General features: G+C 40.0%; 1 protein-coding gene across 1 annotated transcript in view; it reads right to left on the reverse strand.

Moving 5' to 3' along the window:
* The window catches only part of LOC137432155 (EH domain-containing protein 3), a 119306-nt gene that overhangs the window by 34537 nt on the left and 60159 nt on the right, over positions 1-24610 (reverse strand). Inside the window, exon 6 of the mRNA XM_068123868.2 lies at positions 4331-4495. Coding sequence (XP_067979969.1) covers positions 4331-4495 — 165 coding nt within the window. The remainder of the gene's footprint in view (positions 1-4330; positions 4496-24610) is intronic.

The following is a 24610-nucleotide window of genomic DNA, read 5'->3' on the forward strand; positions in this document are numbered from 1 at the left end:
GCGAAGAGGACAATGGTTTGAAACCAGCAAACGTTTGAATCGGTTAATGCTTCGAATTCGGTAAACGTTTGAATCGGTTAATGGTTCGAATCCGGTAAACGTTTGAATCGGTTAATGGTTCGAATCCGGTAAACGGTTCACATGGTCCCCTCAATAGGAATTTCTGACTGTCAGTGCCTGCGGGGGGGCGCTATTTTTGACCTTCGCCCCGAGTGCCACAAACCATCACGACGCCACTGTCTACACTTGTCTGTCTGGCTCAGTCCCACCATCTTTTTAAATCCATTGGTGTAGTATCTTTGATCTTGGGCATTTATTATGATTAGTTTGCCGTCCCAGTTGAGCTGACCTCTTCTTAGCCATTCCAATGAGCCTTCTTTGTCTATCCCCACTCTGTCCATTTTTGTTTTGTATTTTCCTGCTCTATTGTCATTCTCCCAGTTGTTGGTGTATATTTCTTGATGTTTATTGTACACCGCTCCTTTCCTATGCCATCTCCAGGCATTGCAAATCGTCATTGCCGGGCACCAAAGGGGGCTCGGCAGTGACGCACGCTGAAAGAGAGTACTCAGTTTTCACTCTGGTTTCTTGTTTGTTTGTTTTCTTGTTTTCTTGCTTGTTTGTCCGGGCGATATCTCAGCCATCCTTTGAGCGAGGAAGCTGAAATTTTGGCACAGTAGTGAGCAAGTCCTTTGTCAAAAACGGTATTTTTATTTTTTGATTAATCAAGAAATTGAGGAGTTATTTAATTATTAGCGATTAATTAAGTACTTATTTAATTAATCAAATTTCCTTTCTCTTCTGACCATTAACTCAGGCACCTTTTGAGTTAGGAAGCTGTTATTTGGACATGCCAATGACCAGGTGATTTGGCTGCAAAGGCTATTTTTGATTTATTAATTAATCAATTAATCGATTAATTATTTAATTATTCAATTAATGACAAAAAATTTTTTTTTTTTTAGTTACAGATTCTGATGAAATAGTGGTAGTTTATGTGTTCTCTGACCAATTTGATTAATAATTTAATTTTTTTATGATTATTATTTATTTATTTTCATTATTAATCATTTATTTATTTTCTTTCTCATTTGGCCAATATCTCAGGCACCTTTTGAGCTGGGAAGCTAATATTTGGACATGAGTGACCAAGTGATGTGGCTATCAAGGATATTTTTGATTTATTGATTAATCATTTCATCTATTAATTATTTATTGATTAATCGATTAATTATTTATTGAGTAATCAATTAATTATTTAATTTTTTAAAAATGACTTATTTAATTACATTTCTAAAAGATACATCTTCGGATGAAGCACTAGTGGTTTAGTTATGCGATTAGCCAATTGATTATGAAAATATTTTGTGATAATCTTTTATTGATTTTAATTATACAATTAATCAATCAATTAGTGTACACCTCTCCCTCCCAATGCAGCCTCAATGAGTTGCACTGCGGTATTGCCGGGCGCCGGAGGCACCCCGGCAATGCCGCGCTGCAGCATATTTAATTATTTGGCATGGGGCGGTGTACTTTGAATGTATTTGTACTTGTTTTTATATATTTTGTCTTTTTTGCAATCACTGGGGCTGTATTTGTTGCAGTTTCATTTTCCTGTGCGGCATCTCTTGTTCGCACCTGTTTTTGGAAATTCTTTACAAGGTGAGTTAGGAATACTTTTTCAGGTTTGTTTACAAATTGCATCCAATAGTCTGTTGAGCATTTCACATACGCAGCTTGTCCTACACTCATCACTCTGTGCACCTGGTTGAGTTCCATCAGGCCACTCCCTCCCTCTCGTCTTGGCAGGTACATTTTTGGGATGCACTGGTTTTTGTAAAACATTTTGTGGATGGTAAAGTTTTCTTGTTTTGATGGCTAACTTGTTGATTTCTGATTTGGGCCAGTTTATTATTGCCCAGCTATATTGGAATACTGGTACTGCGAGCTGCTTTATAGATTTGATTTTGTTTCTTGGGGAAAGGTATGTTTTCAGGATCAGCTTCGTTCTACATAGGAATTATTTTGCGATTGTTTTTTTTTTTTTTTTTTTTTTTGTGTATACTAGGAGGGACTCAAGTATTTGTTTGTGACATATTTGGTGGCCCTCTTCGACTCCGAGGTATTTGTATGATGCTTTGTTTTCTATCTGCTGTATTGTTGTTTCAAGGTCAATTTTTATGTTGTCTGTTTTTGTTGGTTTACCTTGTACAAATGTGCACTTGGCACACTAGTCTAATCCAAATTCCATTTGAATGTCCTCGGAAAACCGTTTTACTGGTTTTAGTTGTTCTGTCAATTTTTTTGCCATTTGGTGAGAAGAGCTTTAAATTATCCACATATAGTAGATGTATCACCTTTGCCATTTCTTTGGATGTTCTTCTTTTGGTTGTTAGGGTGTGTCCCTTCTATGAGCCACTCATCCACTGCCTTTTCCTCTTGGATCAGTTCTTAAAATGTCCTGGCATTAGTGATTGTGTAGAGCATTAAGTTGTTTTAGCCAGAAATTTGGAATTCCATCTGGGCCTGGGCTTTTGAGGTTTGGAATTTTTTGAAGTCCATTCTGCTTCCTTGTCATGTTATTTTCGATCTTCAAAAATCCTTTTTTCAGAATTTTTACAGCTTTTCTTTTTCAGGGAGAGTTGACACATTCTACTTTTGATTCCACCATTCATGATAAAATATTTTCTGGTTACTCTCAACATGTGGTTTTGTTTTCTCCCATTGTTTCCTTCTCCATAGTTTATTTTATCTTCCTTGCTATCATTTCTATTTTGAATTTGTTTTCAGAAACCAAACACGAGGTCTTTGTCTTTGATTTTATGTTATTTTATTCTTTGGTTCTCTTTTTTAGTTTTAGGTGTCTGTTTCCTTTCCTAACTGTTGGATTTGTCCTACCTTCTACCACAGTTGCTCTCTTTGTGTCTCTAATCTTTGTCTCCAAAGTGGAATTTGGTTTCTATTTTGAAGGCCTGTTTTTTTTTTTCTTCTGGTGTTGTTTGCCCGTGACTTTTTCTTGAATAAATAGTGCCGCTGCGAACACACAACATCGATTTCCTTCAAGGTGAACGATTTTTAAATTATTTTTCGATTTGAATGGTTGGTTTGCCTCACTAAGATGTTTGTCTGTTTATTGTTTTCTATGCGATAAAGTTTTGGTCTTTCTTTGAGTTTCATCAATTTCATAATCTTCTATTTTGTTGGCTAACTTTTCTTAAAGTATATGCTGCTCTTCATCCTCACCATCCTCCTCTCCCTCATTCTGCTGCTCTCCCTTGTCTTTCTGCCCATCACCATCTGCCTTTTCCATTCTTTTCCCATTCGTTCATGGCCGATTCACCTGGTCCTCGTCTCTGAACTGGTCTTGCCCCTCTTTCCTTTTGCCACACTTTATTTGCCGCCTTTGGACCGGATATATGTCCGGGTTTGGTCCCCCGTCTCGTTGCACAGTTAAAACTTCCTCTCATGCCATCTCGGCCAAATTCCTGTCATCTGTCTTCACCTTCAAGCGAGCACTTAGCTCCCCTCACTCTAATCTCTCTTGCCACTCGTTGCCTTGCCCTAGATGTATAATCTCTTATATTCTATCTTTATCTTGATATATTTTAATTGTTGAAAAGACCTCAAATTTATCAAGGGGGACTGTCTCCGCCCTAGTAGCCAGTTTTCTTTTTCTCGGCTGGTCCCTGAACCGTTCACCCTTACCTTTACTCCCCCATGCCTCATGTATGGAATACATCTTGCATTGGAGGATTACCTCCTTCTCCCCAACACTCCAGGTTTCTGTTTGTAGTTTTATACTCTGGAGTATTGTCTTTGATGGTGATGACAGCAAGCACCTGCTCAGCTTCTTGCTTTGGTGCATAATCATGTCTCTTTGCAAGGTGATGGTTTCCCCACTTGAGAAAGTGCAGTCATTATTTTGTACAGCACACTATACTGCTGCTCGGAATGACTGCAGAGACATAGGGTTTCCCCTATAGGAGGCCTGTGACTCTGCTCGAGATTTTTTTCTTCTTTTTATCAACTCAAGATGTTCCGTCTGTGTGTGTGTGTGTGTGTGTGTGTGTGTGTGTGTGTGTGTGTGTGTGTGTGTGTGTGTGTGACAATTGATATGCTGTCCCTCCCCACTTGCTCCAAAAAGTGGGGCGGGAGGCGGGGGTACGTGTCCTCCCCATTTCCCTCCAATCGACGACAAACTAAACATGAACCACAAAAATAAAATAAATAAAAAATAAACCCGAAATTACAATCTTTACCATTTTAAATGTTGGAAGCAATGCACATTATGGAAAGCATTAGGCACAGCCTCATAACTTGGTCGAACCTGCATTTTGAAGATATCTGGGAAGTCTCCTCTCGGTATGTGCTGTTCACGTTGGATGCTGCTGTAGATCTTATCCAAGTCTTGAATCAGTTCTTTCTTCTTATTTTCTTTTCCAAATACTGCTGGCATTTGCTTCTTTAAGGAGCTGATGATATGGGCATGAACCTGGTGAAGAGAGCAAATAATGGATCAGGATAAACACTACAGTTGAAGCATCAAAAACAGATTTTTTACACTTTGAAACAACAAAATTAACCTCTTCAGATATGAAGGAAGACCAATGTTTATAGAGGCTGCAGTTGAGAGGTCTAAAAATTATTTGCAAATACATGCTTTGCTATATGTTTGGCCCAGCAAAGAGAATAGCTGCTGTTGATACATTTAAAAAAATAACAACCGACCTCTTACAGTGGCTGACCAGGGAATTTGATTGGTTGGTTTGTTTGACAATCCTGGAATAACTGAGAGAGACTGAGATTTTCCAAGATTGAAAAGAAAAACAAAGACATTACATTTGTCAGACCAGCATCTCATCAATTTCATATCAGCAGAGTGGCACAGTTGCTGCCAACCTGTCAGTTGTATAGGGTACTGTCAGACAAAATGTGGAACAATCTATGAAAAAAAGAAAAAGGACTTTTCCAGAGCATCAGGGGTCATTTCTGTATACGAGGAACTTCCCCACGACAAGCTGAGTTTGTATGATACAAGTTGGGAGGATTGCCATGTTTAAACTTCCCAAAGCTGTCATAGTGCCTCTTTTTGTACCATAAATTCATTTTCCCTTTACTTTCCTCCCTCACCTCTATCATGGCCACCAATTGAATTTTCATACATTTTAAATATAGTATTATATAGTATCATACTATATAATATAGTATAGTATATAGTATATAGTACTATACTATATATTCTATAGTATATAGTATATAATATAGTATAGTATATAGTATACTATTCTATGGTATATAGTATTATATAGTTCGAGTCCAACGAATGGAATACTTCCATTTCTGTTGAGCATACAACTTTACAAAAAGAATAAATGAACAAGAAACAAATAGTATTAAAAAGAGTAGCCTTCTCAGTTCACTCGATTTGATGCAAACCAGAGCTTCCTATAAAAAAAATGGAAAATCTATAATCAAAGCAAATTTCTTTCCATTACTACTCGACAAAATGCACACCAATTAAAAATTGAGTGAATATATCTAATTGTAATGGTCGACTGATAAAGCTTGTACCAGGACACCAATGCCATTGGTATTGGTATTCCTATGTTTGTGTTCTGAATGCTTCCACCATTCCTCTTGTGCCTTTCATTCTACAATTTTCCTCGCTGTAAGTGGGTTGCCTCACTACCAGTGCAGATGGAGAGCCCATTGTTCTTCAGTGTGGAGTAATAGTCCTTTGTCATCATGCGTAGGCAGGAAGAGAGGTAAAGCATGGCAAATAACGGCAAAGCTGAAAATTACAGCCTGACGAAGTCAAAAAGCCAAACTTCAGATTTTGGATAAAAATTGTACAAGGAACAACCAAGTGCTGCAGAGGCAAGTTATTTCGAGACTACAAATGCATACATTAATGAAGTTGAATTAAAGCGCAACAGCGGCCTTTATGACCATGGCTCATTCAATGATTGCTCAAAAAGGTACAACTGGGGTTCTGCCATCTTCTAAAATGTGTTCAACTCTAGCTGCTTGCTTTTTCTGACAGAGACAGATACTTGTATCATATGTGAAAAAGACTATCCATCCAGAAAAATGGAGCAATTAAACAAAAAATTGAAAACAATTTTCCTCGATTTTGAGAAAGCAAAAATTAAACAAATGTACTTACATTTGAGATAATTCTGAAATAGGGAATGCAAATGTCATTTAAAAATCGCACCCGTGTCCAAAGGAAGTGGTTCAGTTTGGCATTTTATATATGCAAAGCCTGGTAACTACCAAAACCCTTTAGAATTCCCATTTAGAACCCTTTGGAATTAAACACGGTGGGTTCGATAGGTTCTTCTTCATTTATGACGGACGGGCATAGTCAAATATTGAAGCGGCTTCCCGGCTTAAAAATGAAACTACCATCACTTATTTTAACTGCAGATATTAAACGAGCAGATAAATTAGGCTAATAGATACTTGGTAACTAGTTGGATCAACAGACACTAGGTAATAAACTAGTTGGATTAACAGATACTTGGTAATAAACCAGTTGGATTATCAGATACTTGGTCATAAAATAGTTGGATTAATAGATACTTGGTAATTAACCAATTGAACCAATCGATACTTGGTAATAAACCAATTTGACTCATAGATACTTGGTAATAAACCAATTGGATTAATAGATACTTGGTAATAAACTAGTTGGATTAATAGATACTTGGTAATAAACTAGTTGGATTAATAGATACTTGGTAATAAACTAGTTGGATTAATAGATACTTGGTAATAAACTAGTTCAATTAACAGATACTTGGTAATAAAGTTGGATTAATAGATACTTGGTAATTAACCAATTGAACCAATCGATACTTGGTAATAAACCAATTTGACAAATAGATACTTGGTAATAAACTAATTGGATTAATAGATACTTGGTAACAAACTCGTTGGATTAATAGATACTTGGCAATAAACCAAATTGACAAATAGATACTTGGTAATAAACTAATTGGATTAATAGATACTTGGTAATAAACCAATTTGACAAATAGATACTTGGTAATAAACTAATTGGATTAATAGATACTTGGTAATAAACTATGTGGATTAATAGATACTTGGTAATAAACTAGTTGGATTAATCGATACTTGGCAATAAACCAATTTGACTAATAGATACTTGGTAATAAACAAGTTGGATTAATAGATACTTGGTAATTAACCAACTGAACCAATCGATACTTGGTAATAAACCAATTTGACTAATAGATACTTGGTAATAAACCAATTGGATTAATAGATACTTCGTAATAAACTAGTTGAATTAACAGATACTTGGTAATAAACAAGTTGGATTAATAGATACTTGGTAATAAACTAGTTGGATTAATATATACTTGGTAATTAACCAATTGAACCAATCGATACTTGGTAATAAGCCAATTTGACAAATAGATACTTGGTAATAAACGAATTGGATTAATAGATACTTGGTTATAAACTAGTTGGATTAATAGATACTTGGTAATAAACCAATTTGACTAATAGATACTTGGTAATAAACTAGTTGGATTAACAGATACTTGGTAATAAAATAGTTGTATTAATAGATACCTGGTAATAAACTAGTTGGATTCATAGATATTTGGTAATAAACTAGTTGGATTAATATATACTTGGTAATTAACCAATTGAACCAATCGATACTTGGTAATAAGCCAATTTGACAAATAGATACTTGGTAATAAACGAATTGGATTAATAGATACTTGGTAATAAACCAATTTGACTAATAGATACTTGGTAATAAACGAGTTGGATTAACAGATACTTGGTAATAAAATAGTTGTATTAATAGATACCTGGTAATAAACTAGTTGGATTCATAGATATTTGGTAATAAACTACTCTTAAATGAATTTTTCAAAGTAAGGGAGAGGGAGGGATAAGTGTGGGATATTAACAGGAACTTGCAACAAAACAAATACCTTCTTATAAAAAAAAATTAAAAAAAATCACCACATTAGGCAGCCAACTCGTCTGGATCGACAATACCCTGTCAAATGAAATACCAAATGCAACTTCGGCTGCTTTATCTTTTTAGACACTCGTATATTGAGAAAGCTCACTAATTTTCCCCGATAACACAAACAAACCCCCTCCCCACTCGCCATCGACGTTTTAGACTAATGGAACTGCACAAGCAGCCCAATGTGCAAGGAAAACATTGCTCAGTGTTGTCATGACCATATTGAAGTAAAGCGGACTTAACGCTGCTGAGGCAAAGTGTGCAATAAAGGTGAATGTACGAGTACAAAGCTATCATTGGAGTCGATCGACATATGCGATGGTGAGGGAAAGCTGATGAGGGTTTCATTGTGAATATAAATAAACACAAAGGATGAGAGGAAAAGGATAGGGGAGTTGGGGGCAAAAAGGGTAAAAGGAAAATGAAGCGAGTGTAAAAGGAAGTGAGATGAAGGGTACATATAAAGAATGTGTGGGGGTATACAGAGGAAGGGGTACAACATTGCACCATTATTTTAATGTCAGTAAATAAAAATAAATAAATAAAAAGGTAGATTTTCCCTAATCCCGAAAAACACATTTACTCATCTAATAACCGCTTTTTCCATCCAACTCCTTATCTGGATGTGCTCTTCAATGAACCTCGGATGCATTTCAAAATATGCACTTCAACACCAACTCGTATCACATCATCTTGCACGCTGCATATACAAACCAAATTCCACACTTTGGCTTCCGAAAATCAACAACAGATTTGATTGGCAAGTGAGACTTCAAATGCATTTCTGAGGGCTTAGCTATCTTGTCCTAATCATTTCACACAAGGGTGTTGAAAGGAACAACGTTTTAATGCACAAAAACATGACAAAAAAAAAAAGAATGATGGTTTGGGGACAACCCTTGATGGCCTATACCTAGATCCTAGAGGTATGCACACTCACCTGCATTTGAATCCCGACCCAGCTATAAACTGACATTCTTGGAATATTTGGCCACTGGTGTTCCGATTTTGTTTGCAAAAATAAATAAATAAATGGGGTGATGGAGTTTTATTGCAGGCAGATCAATAAGCATGTCAATTAATGATAGTGAAAATTTATAACTAGAGGCCCATACTTTTTGGAGCTCAGGGGTGCATCATGGCTAGTCGAGAAAGTTTTAAGCTAGACCGAATCAGGCCATGTCACCACTCTGCTGCAGGATATTCAAACGAAGGTAATTTTGGTGAGACTGTCATGCCGGCGATAATTCACCTCTTTACAAAAGACTCCAAGAGACGTTCAATGTCCATCAACGACCAGTGCCGTCAGATGGGATCTCCAGGTTCATGTCCATTCTAAGAATAGCTGACACTGCTTCGCCCTACAGTCATGGCCAAAAATATTGACACCCTTACACTTTTTTCAAATAATGCACCATTTGTTCCAGAAAACTGTTGGAATAAAAAAAAATTTGGCATCAAATTATGCACATCATTTGGTTTGCAATGGAACAGAACAAAAAAAAGCTGAAAAAAATTACTAAATCTTAACTTACTCCACACAGAAATCCTAAAATGCCTCAGACAATATTATTGGCACCTTTGAGAAGTTGTTAGAAATATAGATTTCAAGCAGGTGATTCTCATTTACTTTGGAATTTAACTCGCCTGTGGTGAGTTGCAGGTGCCTGCAATACAAAAATCACTCATTCAACCAGTTTGAATAGAGACAAGCGTCACGCCTAGGTCCCACGTCGGGGAAGTGATGCGAGTTAACAAAGTGGAAGACGCAGAAAACATGCTATGATATGATATTTCGCTCACAAGGTTCAGACATACATTGAGGTGGCCATCTTGGATTTTGACGTGGCGACCCAATTTTCAATAGCGTTCTTCCTTATGGGTAGATACACCCACACACCAGATTAGAAGTTGGTACTTCGCTTATTTTTCAAGATATTTCGTTCACAAGGTTCAGACATATATATGGTGGTGGCCATCTTGGATTTTGACGTGGCGACCCAATTTTCAATAGGGTTCTTCCTTATGCCTAGATACATCCACACACCAGATAAGAAGTTGGTACTTCGCTTATTTTTCAAGATATTTCGTTCACAAGGTTCAGACATATATACACAAAGAATTAAGTTAAGCACCCCCCCCGTTTTTTTACAACCTCGCACATTACAAGTTTGTTGTCGTCAAAACAGTGTAATATACCCATGATATTGCTATATTTTCTGGAGAAGTGATATTATGGTCACATAAAAACATAACAATCATGCCGTTTTCAATATTTTATTCTGAATAATTTAAGGTGAAATTTTTTGGGAATTTTAGGCATATTTTCACCTCAATTTAAGTATGGAGCTATAGGTCCATCACGGACAGTGTGGATGACGTTTATGTTTTCTAACGTACAGTCATTGTTCTGAGAAGACCTCTAGCGATCTTTGCGTCAATAACGTGTGTAGGACCCACGTGATCGGATCACTGACTCAGCCCTACGCCTCATAGACCCTGTAAGCCGTCGTATGCGTTGCTGTGGCAGGTTGTTCCATTCCCGATGTAATGCACGTTCCAATTCATCCAGATTGGCTATTGGAGGGACCATCTTCGCAATTTGTCGTCCCAACATGTCCCAAACGTGCTCGAGGGGGTTCAACCTGCCACAGCAACGCATACGACGGCTTACAGGGTCTATGAGATGTAGGGCTGAGTCAGTGATCCGATCACGTGGGTCCTACACACGTTATTGACGCAAAGATCGCTAGAGGTCTTCTCAGAACAATGACTGTACGTTAGAAAACATAAACGTCATCCACACTGTCCGTGATGGACCTATAGCTCCATACTTAAATTGAGGTGAAAATATGCCTAAAATTCCCAAAAAATTTCACCTTAAATTATTCAGAATAAAATATTGAAAACGGCATGATTGTTATGTTTTTATGTGACCATAATATCACTTCTCCAGAAAATATAGCAATATCATGGGTATATTACACTGTTTTGACGACAACAAACTTGTAATGTGCGAGGTTGTAAAAAAACGGGGGGGGTGCTTAACTTAATTCTTTGTGTATATATGGCGGCGGCCATCTTGGATTTTGACGTGGGTTGCAACCACACACCAAATTCGAATGCGGTCCTTCCCTTACGCACGCACGCACGCACGCACGTACGGGAAAACCATAGTACCCCTTTCGCTCCGCGGTGCGACGGGGGACAAAAAGGAATCATTCTGCTGTTTTGTGGCACTGTGTGTACCGCAATGAGCATGAAGAAAAGAAAAGCAGAGAATTGTCTGAGGTCAGACAAGATTGTAGCCAAGCATAGACAATATCAAGCCTACAAGTCCATCTCCAGAGACATCGATGTTCCTGTGTCCACCATACGCATTGTTATCAGGAAGTTTAAGGTCCATAGCACTGTAGCCAACCTCCCTGGACGTGGCCACAAGAGAAAACCTGATCCAAGATTGCAGCGAAGGATTGTTCGAATGGTGGAGAAAGTACCTCAATCAACTGCCAAACAGATTCAAGCTGACCTTCAGACACAAGGTACGACCATGCACCATCCGTCACCAACTCAATGAAAGGGGGTTCTATGGTAGGAGACCCAGGATGACCCCATTGCTGAGAGAAAGACATAAGAAAGCCCGACTGGAGTTTGCCAAAACACACCTGAACAAGCCAAAATCCTTCTGGGAGAATGTCCTGTGGAGAGATGAGACCAAATTAGAGCTTTTTGGTAAAGCACATCATCTCTGTTTGCAGAAAATAAAATGAAGCCTTCTAAGAAAAGAACACCTTCCCGACAGTCAAACATGGAGGAGGTTCAGTGATGTTTTGGGGTTGTTGTGCTGCCTCTGGCACTGGGTACCTTGAATGTGTGCACAGTCTCATGAAATCAGGAGATTACCAAGGCATTTTGCAGCGCAATGTTCAACCCAATGTCAGAAAGCTGGGTCAGGTCGAATTTCATGGGTCTTGCAGCAGGACGATGACCCAAAACACACTTGAAAAAAATCACCCAGGAATGGTTCAAGACAAAACGCGGGACTGTTCTGACGTGGCCAGGAATGAGTCCAGATCTAAATCCCATTGAACACTTGTGGGGAGATCTGAAAACCGCATTTGGGAGAAGGTACCCTTCAAATTTGGGAGAACAGGAGCAGTTTGCACAAGAAGAGTGGGCCAAACTGTCAGTGGAGAGGTGTAGGAAGCTCATTAATGGCTATAGGAAGCGCTTGACTGCAGTTATTTTGTCCAAAGGCCCTGCTACCAAATATCAAGTCTAGGGTGTCAATAATTTTGTCAATGCCATTTCTTTTTATTTTCTGATTTAAAAGGATATATGAGGTTCTGTAATATTGACAGTGAAATAAAGAATTGTGGAGACGAAATAGTTTTGTCAATTTCAACTTCTTTTTTTTTTTTGGAGAAAATTGTGAGTTATTGGAAAAAAGTGCAAGGGTGCCAATATTTTATAATCGACTATGTGTGAAACCCCAGGATGACAGTTTATAGCTGGGCCGAGATTCAAACCTAGGCTAGACAGCACAAAGCAATCCTGTGAGCCTTCAGAATTTAAATTTATACTACGGAAAAGCAATCAATTTGAAATGAGACATGAAATTAAACCGTGGACATATGAAGTGACAGTTTTCATCATATGAAAGCGAGGTAACAGTTCAGGGTTTGTTGGGATGTTTGGCACAGGTTTATTTCTTACTTTGTACTAACATTTACTGTATATCTTTTCGATGTCATCAGATGTAAACACTTATGGATCCATCACTTCCACCTTTGTTATTATATACTTGTAGGATTTTAAGTTTCAGGTAATATTAAGATTTTTGTGTGAAATGGAATGACTTTAGGAAAAGGTAAAAATAAGTGTTTGTGAAGGAAAAAGGAAGACGTGGCAACGAAACCGGAAGAGAGGGAGAGAGGATGAGACGGCCATGAGGAGGAGACAGCTGTGAGTCACGTCGAGGCTGCGAGCGGACCTTTTTGATATTGGTCGCGAATGAGTTTAGGCTTCCCGGGAAAGGGATTGTCCGCGGCATAGTCATATATTGCGAGTGCAATTAAACCTGCGTCTCAGGTTTTATCACCAAGTGTGAGTTATTGTTGGAGAGAAATCAAGCACCCCCATTACAGGCCTATACACCATTTTGTCCTCGGAGAAGAGGAGGCTGCCCGCTTGGTGCATCTTGCTTTGTCGTTGGGATTTCCATATCCACCTCATCGTGTTGATTGCCATTGGTTTACATATCAGCTCAATTCCCATACCTTTCACCTTGTAACTCCTCGTTCGCCATCGTGCCGATACCTGCCTGTTCTCGTCGTTCTGCACGGCTTCAATCAGCGGGGAGATCCGTGCACGGACTTTGGGGGATGTTACATTCCACTCATGTTTGGCGTGTCGTGAGTTTATTGCTTTGAGAGCATTGGGGAATGATGGTACCATCATATGTACTGTTCATTTGATGCAAGTGACATTCTCATTGTACTTTCTTTAATAGTGCTGTTATTGTGTACGTGAGAGTTATGAATACAATTACTTGTTTTGTTCTACAATTTCATTGGTGTGGTTTTACCATGGTTTATTAGAACACTCAAAAATACAAATCTTTCTGCCGCATTCCCTCTCAAGACTGGGGTGCACCGTAACAACGCTGAACAGTGCAAAGTCTAGTTACATAAAAACTTTAAAACATTTGACATTTCTGACAAGCCTACCGACAGCAATTTTACACTCATCAGAAGCATTATTTGTTTCGTTTTATGGTTGGGTTAAAGTTTGGGCATCTAACCCCATAAACAGTAAGTAGCTAATACTGGTTAACGCAAGCTCCCAGAACAGTAATCAAAGGACATAGACACCCAAAAGCAAATGCCAGAAAAACGAATTAATTTGAAATGAATAGAATAAGCAAGTTGAAACAAACAAAAAAAAATTTTTTTTTTTTTTTTTTAAAGAGGGAAGAAATGTTATAGTGGGAGAAATTCTGTTTTTGTTTGAAATTTCTGTTTTTTCTGTTTGAAAATTCTGTTTTTGAATTTTTTTTCAAATTTCGTAATTTCAAATTTTTCGGGTGACACCGTCACAATTTCGGTCTTCGAGGCCAGCCGATATAGTGGGGCGGCTTAGCCCAAATATTCAAAAGAATTGTGCATTTTGTGATACAAGCACCAAATTTGGCACAAATGTACATTAATATGTTGCGAACATTGTGTGGTCAGCAATGAAGACGAGAGTCTGAATTACATGTATGCAAAAGACCTTGTGAACCAGTGAAGCAAATACACGGGTAAGCATGAATTAAATCTAGGGCATGATATAATTTCCATGATGTTTACCTCTACACTCAATGGTGGAAGGAGGTAATGTTTTGATCCCAGCTTGTCTGTATGTCTGTTTGTCTGTTAGTCCACAAAATTCCAGACAAAGCTTGTAGTAGTGGTAGTTGTAGTGGTAGTGGTGATAACAGAAATTGTTATATAGAACTGAACTTATATTATTATTATATGCAGAAAATAACTTCATTTCTATATGCCCTGCAGTGGACAGGTTAATTGGTTTATGCACTGAAGGGGTCACCCTGGTGTGCACTGCTGTGTTCTGCCTCACTGAGTTGTTCAGGTATGATGTACTCAGCACAAGCTTCCGGTCGGCCCGGAGGTGGGGGTGCGGGGCCTGTCACGGAACGTCAAAACAAACGGCCTGCCGGGGCCGCCCAAAAGTCGGGCGTGAGGGGCGCGTCCACTAATGGAACGCCTCTCGCTTCCCAGATCGAGGGCCACGTGGTCAGGAGAACCTCGTCCCTTCCGGTCACACTTTGCCTATCGGCCGGCCTCGAAGACCGAAATTGTGACGGTGTCACCCGAAAAATTTGAAATTACGAAATTTGAAAAAATTTGAAAAAAAAAATTACGGAATTTCAAGTGGCCCAATATCTGAAAATGTTCGCAACATATTAATGTACATTTGTGCCAAATTTGGTGCTTGTATCACAAAATGCACAACAGGTTTGCTATGCTGCTACACTATTAAACATAGTCAGGGAAAGCCTGTGACTAAAGAGCATCGAGTCATCATCACCTTTAAGTGAATCCAAGCAATCATTAACCATTTGGGAGCAGTCAAGTGGTAGTAGGTGTGTATAATTTCACACACACACACACACACACACACACACACACACACACACACACACACACACACACACACACACACACACACACACACACACACACACACACACACACACACACACACACACACACCGAAAATCATGGGCATTAATTAATATGGAGTTGGTCCCCCCCCCCATTGCTGTAAAACAGCCTCCACTGTTCTGGGAAGGCTTCCCACTAGATGTTGGAACGTTGCTGCGGGGATTTGCTTCCATTCAGCAACAAGAGCATTAGTGAGGTCGGGCAATGATGTTGGGTGATTGGGCCAGGCTTGCAGTCGGCGTTCCAATTCATCCCAAATGTGTTTGATGAGGTTGAGGTCAGGGCTCTGTGCAGGCCAGTCAAGTTCTTCCACACCGATCTCGACAAAGCATTTCGATATGGACTTCGCTTTGTGCACGGGGGCATTACCATGCCCAAACATTGTATACTGTAGCGTTAAGATTTCCCTTCATTGGAACTGAGGGGCCGAACCCGAACCATGAAAAACATCCCCAGACCATTATTCCTCCTCCACCAAACTTTACAGTTGGCACTATGCATTCGGGCAGGTAGCGTTCTCCTGGCATCCGCCAAACCCAGATTCGTCTGTCGGACTGCCAGATGGTGAAGCACGATTCATCACTCCAGAGAATGTGTTTCCACTGCTCCAGAGTCCAATGGCGGCGAGCTTTACACCACTCCAGCCGATGCTTGGCATTGCACATGGTGATCGTAGGCCTGTGTACGGCTGCTCGGTCATGGAAACCCATTTCATGAAGCTCCCGACGAACAGTTGCGCTTACATTGCTTCCAGAGGCAGTTTGGAACTCGGTAGTGAGTGTTGCAACCGAGGAAAGACGATTTTTACACGCTACGCACTTGAGCACTCTGCGGTCCCGTTCTGAGCTTGTATGGCCTACCACTTCGCGGCTGAGCTGTTGCTCCGAGACGTTTCCACTTCACAATAACAGCACTTACAATAGACTGGGGCAGCTTTAGCAGGGCAGAAATTTGACGAACTGACTTGTTGGAAAGGTGGCAACCTATGACGGTGCCACGTTGAAAGTCAATGAGCTCTTCAGTACGGCCCATTCTATTGCCAATGTTTGTCTATGGAGATTGTATGGCTGGGTGCTTGATTACACACACACACACACACACACAAAAGTAAGTACACCCCATGTAAAGTTGACTTTTTCAACATATTTCAAAATACAGCTATTTGATCTTCATTTCAACAATATTGATAGATAAAGGTGATATAATATAACAGATATCATGAAATATTTACATTTTGTAGTCCATTGTATAATTTAAATAAACATAAATGCAAATTTCACATGTGGAAAAAGTATACCCTTGGTTCTAATAGGTGGTATTGACCCCTTTGGCAGAAACAACCTCAAGTAGGCATTTCTTATAACTGTCCACCAGTCTCTGACATCGACTGAGAGAAATCTTTGCCCACTCCTCCATGCAGAATTCTTTCGGCTGTGCGATTTTTGAGGGGGTTCTTGCATGCACAGCTCGTTTCAAATCCCCCCACAACATCTCGATGGGATTTAGATCCGGGCTTTGACTTGGCCATTCCAGAACCTTCCATTTCTTTCTTTTCAGCCATTCCTTGGTGGATTTACTGGTATGTTTAGGGTCATGGTTATGTTGCAAGGTACACCTTCGGTTGATTTCAACCACTCCGACAGATGGCCTCACATTATCCTCAAGCACCCTCTGGTACAATGAAGAATTCATAGTGGATTCTATGATGGTGAGCTGCCCAGGCCCTGATGCAGCAAAGCTGCCCCAAACCATAATATTTCCACCACCATGCTTTTCAGTTGGTATCAGGTTCTTGTGGTCAAATGCTGTCTCTGGTTTTCGCCAAACATGTCTTCTGGTACTGTGGCCAAATAGCTCTACCTTTGACTCATCTGTCCAGAGCACATTGTTCCAGAAGTGCTGGTCTTTGCCGAGGTGTTCATTGGCAAACTTTAGTCTTGCCCTGATGTTCTTTCTGGACAGCAAAGGTTTCCTCCTGGCACACCTCCCATGTAGATCAAATTTGTGCAGCCTCTTTCTTATGGTAGACTCGTGCACTTTGACATCAACAGTGGCAAGAGCTACCTGTAGGTCCCGTGATGACATTCTGGGGTTCTTAGACTTCTTTCAGCATCTTGCGATCTGCTCTCGAGCTGAACTTGCTGGGGCAGCCTGGCCTGAACAAGTTGGCATTTGTTTGGAATCTTCTCCACTTGATGATCTTCCGGACAGTCAAATGATTGATTTCAAATTGTTTGGAGATCTTTTTAAATCCCTTCCCAGACTCGTAGGCATCTATAACCTTGTTTCTGAAGGCCTCAGAGCTATTTTGATCTAGGCATGGTGACGCCACACACTTCAACAACAAAGAGCAAACTAAACTAAATGTCTGAGGTTTAAATAAGACAGGTTCCTCCAAGATCCTCTCTGATGATGTTCTCATCATTTGCACCTGAGCTGGTGCACCTGATTCTAATTTTCGGTATTTGAAGTAGTGATAAATGTAGGGGTGTACTTACTTTTTCCACATGCGAAATTTGCATTTATGTTTATTTAAATTATACTGTTACGGAACCCAGCGTCAGCCTATGGTTCCCCTTTGAGGGGGGATTAGTCCCCTCATTTGTTACTGACCGACGTGGTCCCTGAAGCTGCACCGCGACCTCCGGAAAGGCCGGTGCACAGCCCCGTTCGTGACCGCGGATAAGATGTTAATTTGCCGAGCGGATGGCAGCCGCGGCCCGAACCGTTAACAAAGACTAGACCCGATTCTCAAACGTTGGCCAAATCGTGCCACGGGTATTCAATGGGGAAAAGACAAAGCCGACGGATGTGAAGAAGAAGAAGACAAAAGCAAAAAGGGTTTGAAAATGCTACTATATTTATTCCTACTATTTACAGGACCAAAATAACCAGGGAAGAAGGAAAGATAATAAAATAAAGACAGAAGGAATCAAGGAGACAGTGCAACGCCAGCTTACCTACAGTCTTAATTAATACCCCAGGACAAGACACACAAAACGGACTACGAGCAAACTCACACGAATGGGGAAATTGCAGGCAGGAATGGAAGGACTGGAAGGAGAGGAAGGTCCAACGGGAACCGGAGCTGGAGCTTGATCCCGCACGGGACGTCGGGCGGGACCTCGACGGCCACCGACGCCACCGCAATCCGGCTCCCGCGTCGCAGCGGGTCGAAACTGCGTGGTCTCAAAGCTGGTGGTGGTGGACTCTCTGTGGTGGACTCAACTCATCTGCTTAACTCCTCCTTGACGCATGCTCGTGGGGATCCCTTACTCATCTGCCGTCCCTGGCACAACTAGCGGTGGGGGCTGATGCAACGGGTTTTATAACCCCGCCCTCTTGAGCCATACCCACTCATTCTTGGTTGGTCGTAGGGGCTTCTTGGCTCCACCTCTTGATGACGATGGGCGGGCCACGCCCTTCTTCTCCGAGTTGGAGCACATGGGCAATGGCGGCGAATGCAGTTGGCAATAGAGGCTTTGGGAATGGGAATGAAAGGGGATCTATCTATTTGAATTCGGTGCAATGGAGTATTAATTAATGGAAGACAAAGCCTTAACCTAATACACAGAATAAGGAAATAACTACCAACAAGCAGGAAATCTATGATTGGCTAACGTGATTGTATATGACCGAACTAAGGGACGCCCTTTCGACATTTATACACAACTGGAGGAAGGAGGGTGATATTTTACCATTTACTACACAATAAAAAAAACCACAATTCTCATATCCACAACAATACAATTGACTACAAAATGTAAATGTTTCATGATATTTGTTATATTATATCACCTTTATCTATCAATATTGTTGAAATGAAGATCAAATAGCTGTATGTTGAAAAAGACAAAACTTTACATGGGGTGTATACTTTTTCACGTGACTGTGTGTGTGTGTGTATGTATATATATATATATATATATATATATATATATATATACACACTTGTCAGCAATGGGTGTGGCTGAAATGGCCAAATCCACAAATTAGAAGGGATGGCCACATACTTTTGGCCATGTAGTGTGTGTGTGTGTGTATATATATATATATATATATATATATATATATATATATATATATATCTATGTGAGTCACGTCATATATGTATATATACCTTCCATATATATATGTATCACACCTTCCATATATATATATGTATATATACATACGCACACCCTTGATGCCCATTATGGGCTGAAGGAAGAATACCACCATGGTTCTCACATACTGAAATAGATGCAAGCACTGACAAACATTATCCCAGGATAGTTAGGTGAGATCATGTCAATTATTTACATATTGAACTTCACACTCCTTGTGGTGGCAAACAGAGCAAAGTCTATTGTGCATGATGAAGCTATGGATGAAGGATGCCTGCCTTCCTGTTCCTGCATAACTCCTCCACAAACGACGAAGGAAAGGTCACATTTGCCCTCCTCGGTTTCCTGAGACGTCGTAAGAGCTTTCTCCTGGATGGAGAATTTTTCATGCACACTTCATACCACCCCACCTGAATTGGCTGGATGCCATTGCCTGTTTTTGGCACAGGAAATGGGGGAAAAGGGCATTTCAATAAGGATGCCCAGTGGTGGCCATTGGTTTAAACACCAAACAGATGTTTGGCAGGCAGTTTTGCAAGAATAGGCCGGGGTCATTGACAACATTGAGCGTCAAGAGATGGAAAAAGGGTTACCGGTATTTTTGATCTTGATCAAGGACAACCGCCAACGCCATCCTTACACCTGTGTTAAACACTGAAATTTGGAACAGATGGACGATTTCAAACAGACAGCAGCTCAACTTTCACCATGGAAACAACTAGCTTGCAACATAAACAATCATTCAAACAATTTATACATCCAGCATTGCTTTGAACAAAGCAACCACCCCTCCCCTCCACTGTAACACCACAATATAACCAAAGGATTATAGAAAAGCAACAGAGATTGATCAGTTACATATAGTGTGGCAAAAATGGTCACCCATGAAGGAATGGCCCTGCACCTGTGAAACTCAGCACCGACGGTGATCTTTTCTATGCACATCGTAGCTTTCAGCCAGTACACTCAGCAGTGAGAGTTGCACAATACAATTGGAATGGAAACCATATTTGTGGCTCTGAAACCGAAGGAAATGATATATATATATATATATATATATATACATATATATATATATATATATATATATATATATATGCCATTGTCATTATGTCGACTGCCGATTACGTTGCAGAAGGTAATCGTCAACTACATAGTGATACTTACAAAGGGCTCCCATCCGACCCTACCCTTCTACATCTTGAAGAGGTTAAACAGGTAGTAGATTCTATTCAGGTGGATAAAACCATCAAATCTCGCTTGGTTCCGAAAGATCCTCATTGCCCTAACCTTTATTTTCTCCCTAAAGTACACAAGGTAAACAATCCAGGTAGACCAATCATATCTGGCTGCACATGTCCAACTGTTCTAATATCAAAATTTGTTGACTGTCATTTACGTCCTCTCGTGTTGAAGCTCTCCTCATACCTCAAGGACACAACCAGTTTTCTGACCCACATCCAAGGATTGAACAGAATATACTCACCTTTCAACTCCCAAACCATTTTGGTCACAGCAGATGTTACATCCCTCTACACTAATATTCCACATTCAGAAGGCCTGTCTGCATGCCGCAAAGCCCTCGATACACGACAAGTCCCAATACCACCTACTCAAGACCTTATGCGCCTATTAGAACTGACACTCAAACTGAATAATTTCCAATTCAACGGACAACATTACATTCAAACTCAAGGTACCGCTATGGGTACCCCTGTTGCACCATCGTACGCTAACATCTTCATGGGAATGATAGAGGCCAAGATCAATGCACAACCTCATCACGGAATCTTGGAAAAATCCTGGGTACGTTATATTGATGACATCCAGTTCATCTGGTCAAAATCCCCCCGTAGTCTCACCCAATTCCAAAATGAATTAAATTCGATTCATCCGACCATCAAGTTCACATTCGACAGCTCACAGTCCGAAGTTCACTTTCTAGACACATCACTCACGCTTCAAAATAACAGACTCGAAACAGAACTATACACCAAACCAACAGACACTCACTCTTACCTTCTCCCTTCTTCATCTCATCCTAAACATACAATTGCAAGCATACCATACAGTCAAGCACTCAGAGTAAGACGCATTTGCTCAACAAAAATGGCAGAAGAAACTTCTCTCTGCCAATTAGAAACACACTTCATTGCAAGAAACTATGACCCTCACTCTGTGAAAGAAGCAATAACCCGAGCAAAACGCATACCGAGAGCAGACCTTCTGACTTACAAACCCAAACCTGCAACTAACCGTGTCCCACTGGTAACCACCTACTCTGCTACCTCATCCCAATTGCCAAGTATTCTGAATAAGGCCCTTCCTCTCCTCCATCAATCAGAAACACTCGGCACCACATTTCCTCAACCTCCACTGACATCATTTCGACGTGGTCGGACACTCAGGGACCTCTTGGTAAAAGCAAAGCACCCACAGCCCCACAACAAAGAAACTAGGATCCCTGGCTTCTATAAATGCACAGCAAAAAAATGTATTATTCACAAGCATTTACTAGAAGGAAACAAATTTTGTAGTTCTAGCACTGGACAAAAATTCCCCATCACCTCCTATATGAACTGCAAATCTACATGGGTCATATACCTAATCACTTGCCAAAAGTGCAACAAACAATATGTTGGAAAAACTGAGAATACACTCTACACACGATTTAATAACACCCGGTCAGAAATCAATAACTTCCACACCAGTCAGGGCAAATCTCTACCTTACACGATACACTTCAATCAACCGGATCACTCTATAAATGACATTCAGATCTCTGCCATTGAATCAATCACAAATCGATCACACACCACGATTCTGAAACGTGAGTCCTTTTGGATACATAAACTTCGGACAAAAATCCCTCATGGCATAAATTTTGATGATTAAAGCATGTTCCTACATCAACCCAATCAAATTGTTAACCGTAACCCATTCATTCATTCATTCATTCATTCATTCATTCATTCACCCATTCATTCATTCTACCTTTGTATGTCATTTATATAAATATATAAATATATTATATGAATATAAATGGCATATGAATATATGCTTGTATGTTTATGTATGTATGTATCCCTATATTTGTATATACACGTGCACCGGAAATGTAACGCAAACCGTAACTGTAAGCTGCGCTTCACTTCCGTTGAACTTGGGGCCGGTGAGTGAACTTTGGCGTGGCTCTCCCTTCTGTATGCAATTTTTTACTCACATCACACATCTCACACACATCACCATACACACTTGACTGATATACATGCCTGCTGTTTTTGTAGACTCAGAAGAAGACCTTTGTTGGTCGAAAGCTTGTCGAATTAAAGATCGAAGCCCTGAAGCTACGTCCGCGTCTTATTCAATCTCCCGATTATTTATTCAATGCAAATGAGACGCCCTGCTCGTACTGTGGAGTTTCTACTATTTCTCACAGTTATATATATATTTTTTTTTTTTTTTTTTTTTTTTTTTTTAAGGCGTAGCCCATCGGGCAGAGCCGTCAAGAACAGTGTTTGTCCATATGTATGTATGTATGTATGTATGTATGTATGTATGTATGTATGTCCTCTCAAACGTATATCAATCAGAGTGGAGAATCTGGTCGGTACGTATAGGCCTTAGGCGTTATGACTCACCGTCCCCTTTGGACAAATTAAACCCAGGTTTCTTAATACAGTTGTATCGTTTCAGTCGTATCGTTTTCGTAGTAATAATAATATTATAGTAAATATAACCATAACACTTTAACCCCAATGTCGTGAATGGAAAGTTGATGGATTGAAGCGGTGTAACCGTGGAAGTATGGAATTCACCTCGATTTTTTTATTTTAAATAACATAATTTTCATAATAATAACTTCACATTATTATTATTATTATAGTAAATTTAATTGCAACACTAATCCCTTTGCAGTGACTGCAACGTTACTGGAGGTTAAATAGATATATATATATATATATATATATATATATATATATATATATATATATATATATATGTATACATATACATATGTATACATAGTCACATGAAAAAATAAGTACACCCCATGTAAAGTTTTGACTTTTTCAACATGCAGCTATTTGATCTTCATTTCAACAATATTGATAGATAAAGGTGATATAATATAACAAATATCATGAAACATTTACATTTTGTAGTCCATTGTATAATTTAAATAAACAAAGGCAAATTTCGCATGTGGAAAAAGTAAGTACACCCTTGGCTCTAATAGGTGGTATTGCCCCCTTTGGCAGAAACAACCTCAAGTAGGCGTTTCTTATAACCGTCTACCAGTCTCTGACATCGACTGGGAGAAATTTTTGCCCACTCCTCCATGCAGAATTATTTCAGCTGTGCGATGTTTGAAGGGTTTCTTGCATGCACAACAACAACATGCATTTTAAGGCCATTTTCCCTGCTAGAGCGGGGGTTAGCCTTGCGGTCCCCATGACAATCTTCTCCATTTTGCCCTATTTTCTGCATCTCTCCTTGTTAACCCCCTTGCCCGCATTTCTTCTTCCACCATCTTTAGCCAAGTCTTTCTCTGTCTTCCCCGTCCTCCACTTCCTTCTACATTAACTTCCATCTCTCTTCTCAACCAGTCACTTTCATCCTTCCTCAACACATGACCAAACCATCACAACCTGTTCCTCTTCACAGCATCAATCACAGGCAATATTCCCATCATCTTTCGCAATTCATCATTTGTCTTCCTCTCTCTCAACGATACTCCGCACATCCATCGAACCATTCGCATTTCCACCCTTTCCAGCCTTCGTTGCTGCTCCACGTTCATTACCCATGTCTCGCTCCCATAAATAATAACACTTCTCACATGCAGCATACACCTTTCCCTTCAGCTTCAGCGACACTCTCCTCCTCATCAGCACGCCACTCAGTTCCCGAAACTTCTTCCATGCACATCTCACTCGAGCAACCGTTGCCGAGTCTGATCCACCTTCTCCATTCAGCATGTCTCCGAGGTAGCAAAATGTTTTCACACCTTCCAGCTTCACGCCATCTCCAAGAACCAACTCAACATTTCCTCCATCTGCAGCTCCCTCTGCGCACACCTTACATTTGAATGTAGCTGCCACACTGGTAAATGACCCTCTCAGACCACATTTTTGATGAACCCACTCAGCACACATTGTACATTGAATGGAGTTCACTCTGACACCCTTCCTGCACACAGCACACGGCCACTTCCCAGTTCTTTCCACCTCACCACATGCTTTACCACT

This window comes from Myxine glutinosa, chromosome 1 (genome assembly GCF_964187855.1).
Source record: "Myxine glutinosa chromosome 1, kmMyxGlut1.1, whole genome shotgun sequence".
NCBI classification, from domain to species: domain Eukaryota; kingdom Metazoa; phylum Chordata; class Myxini; order Myxiniformes; family Myxinidae; genus Myxine; species Myxine glutinosa.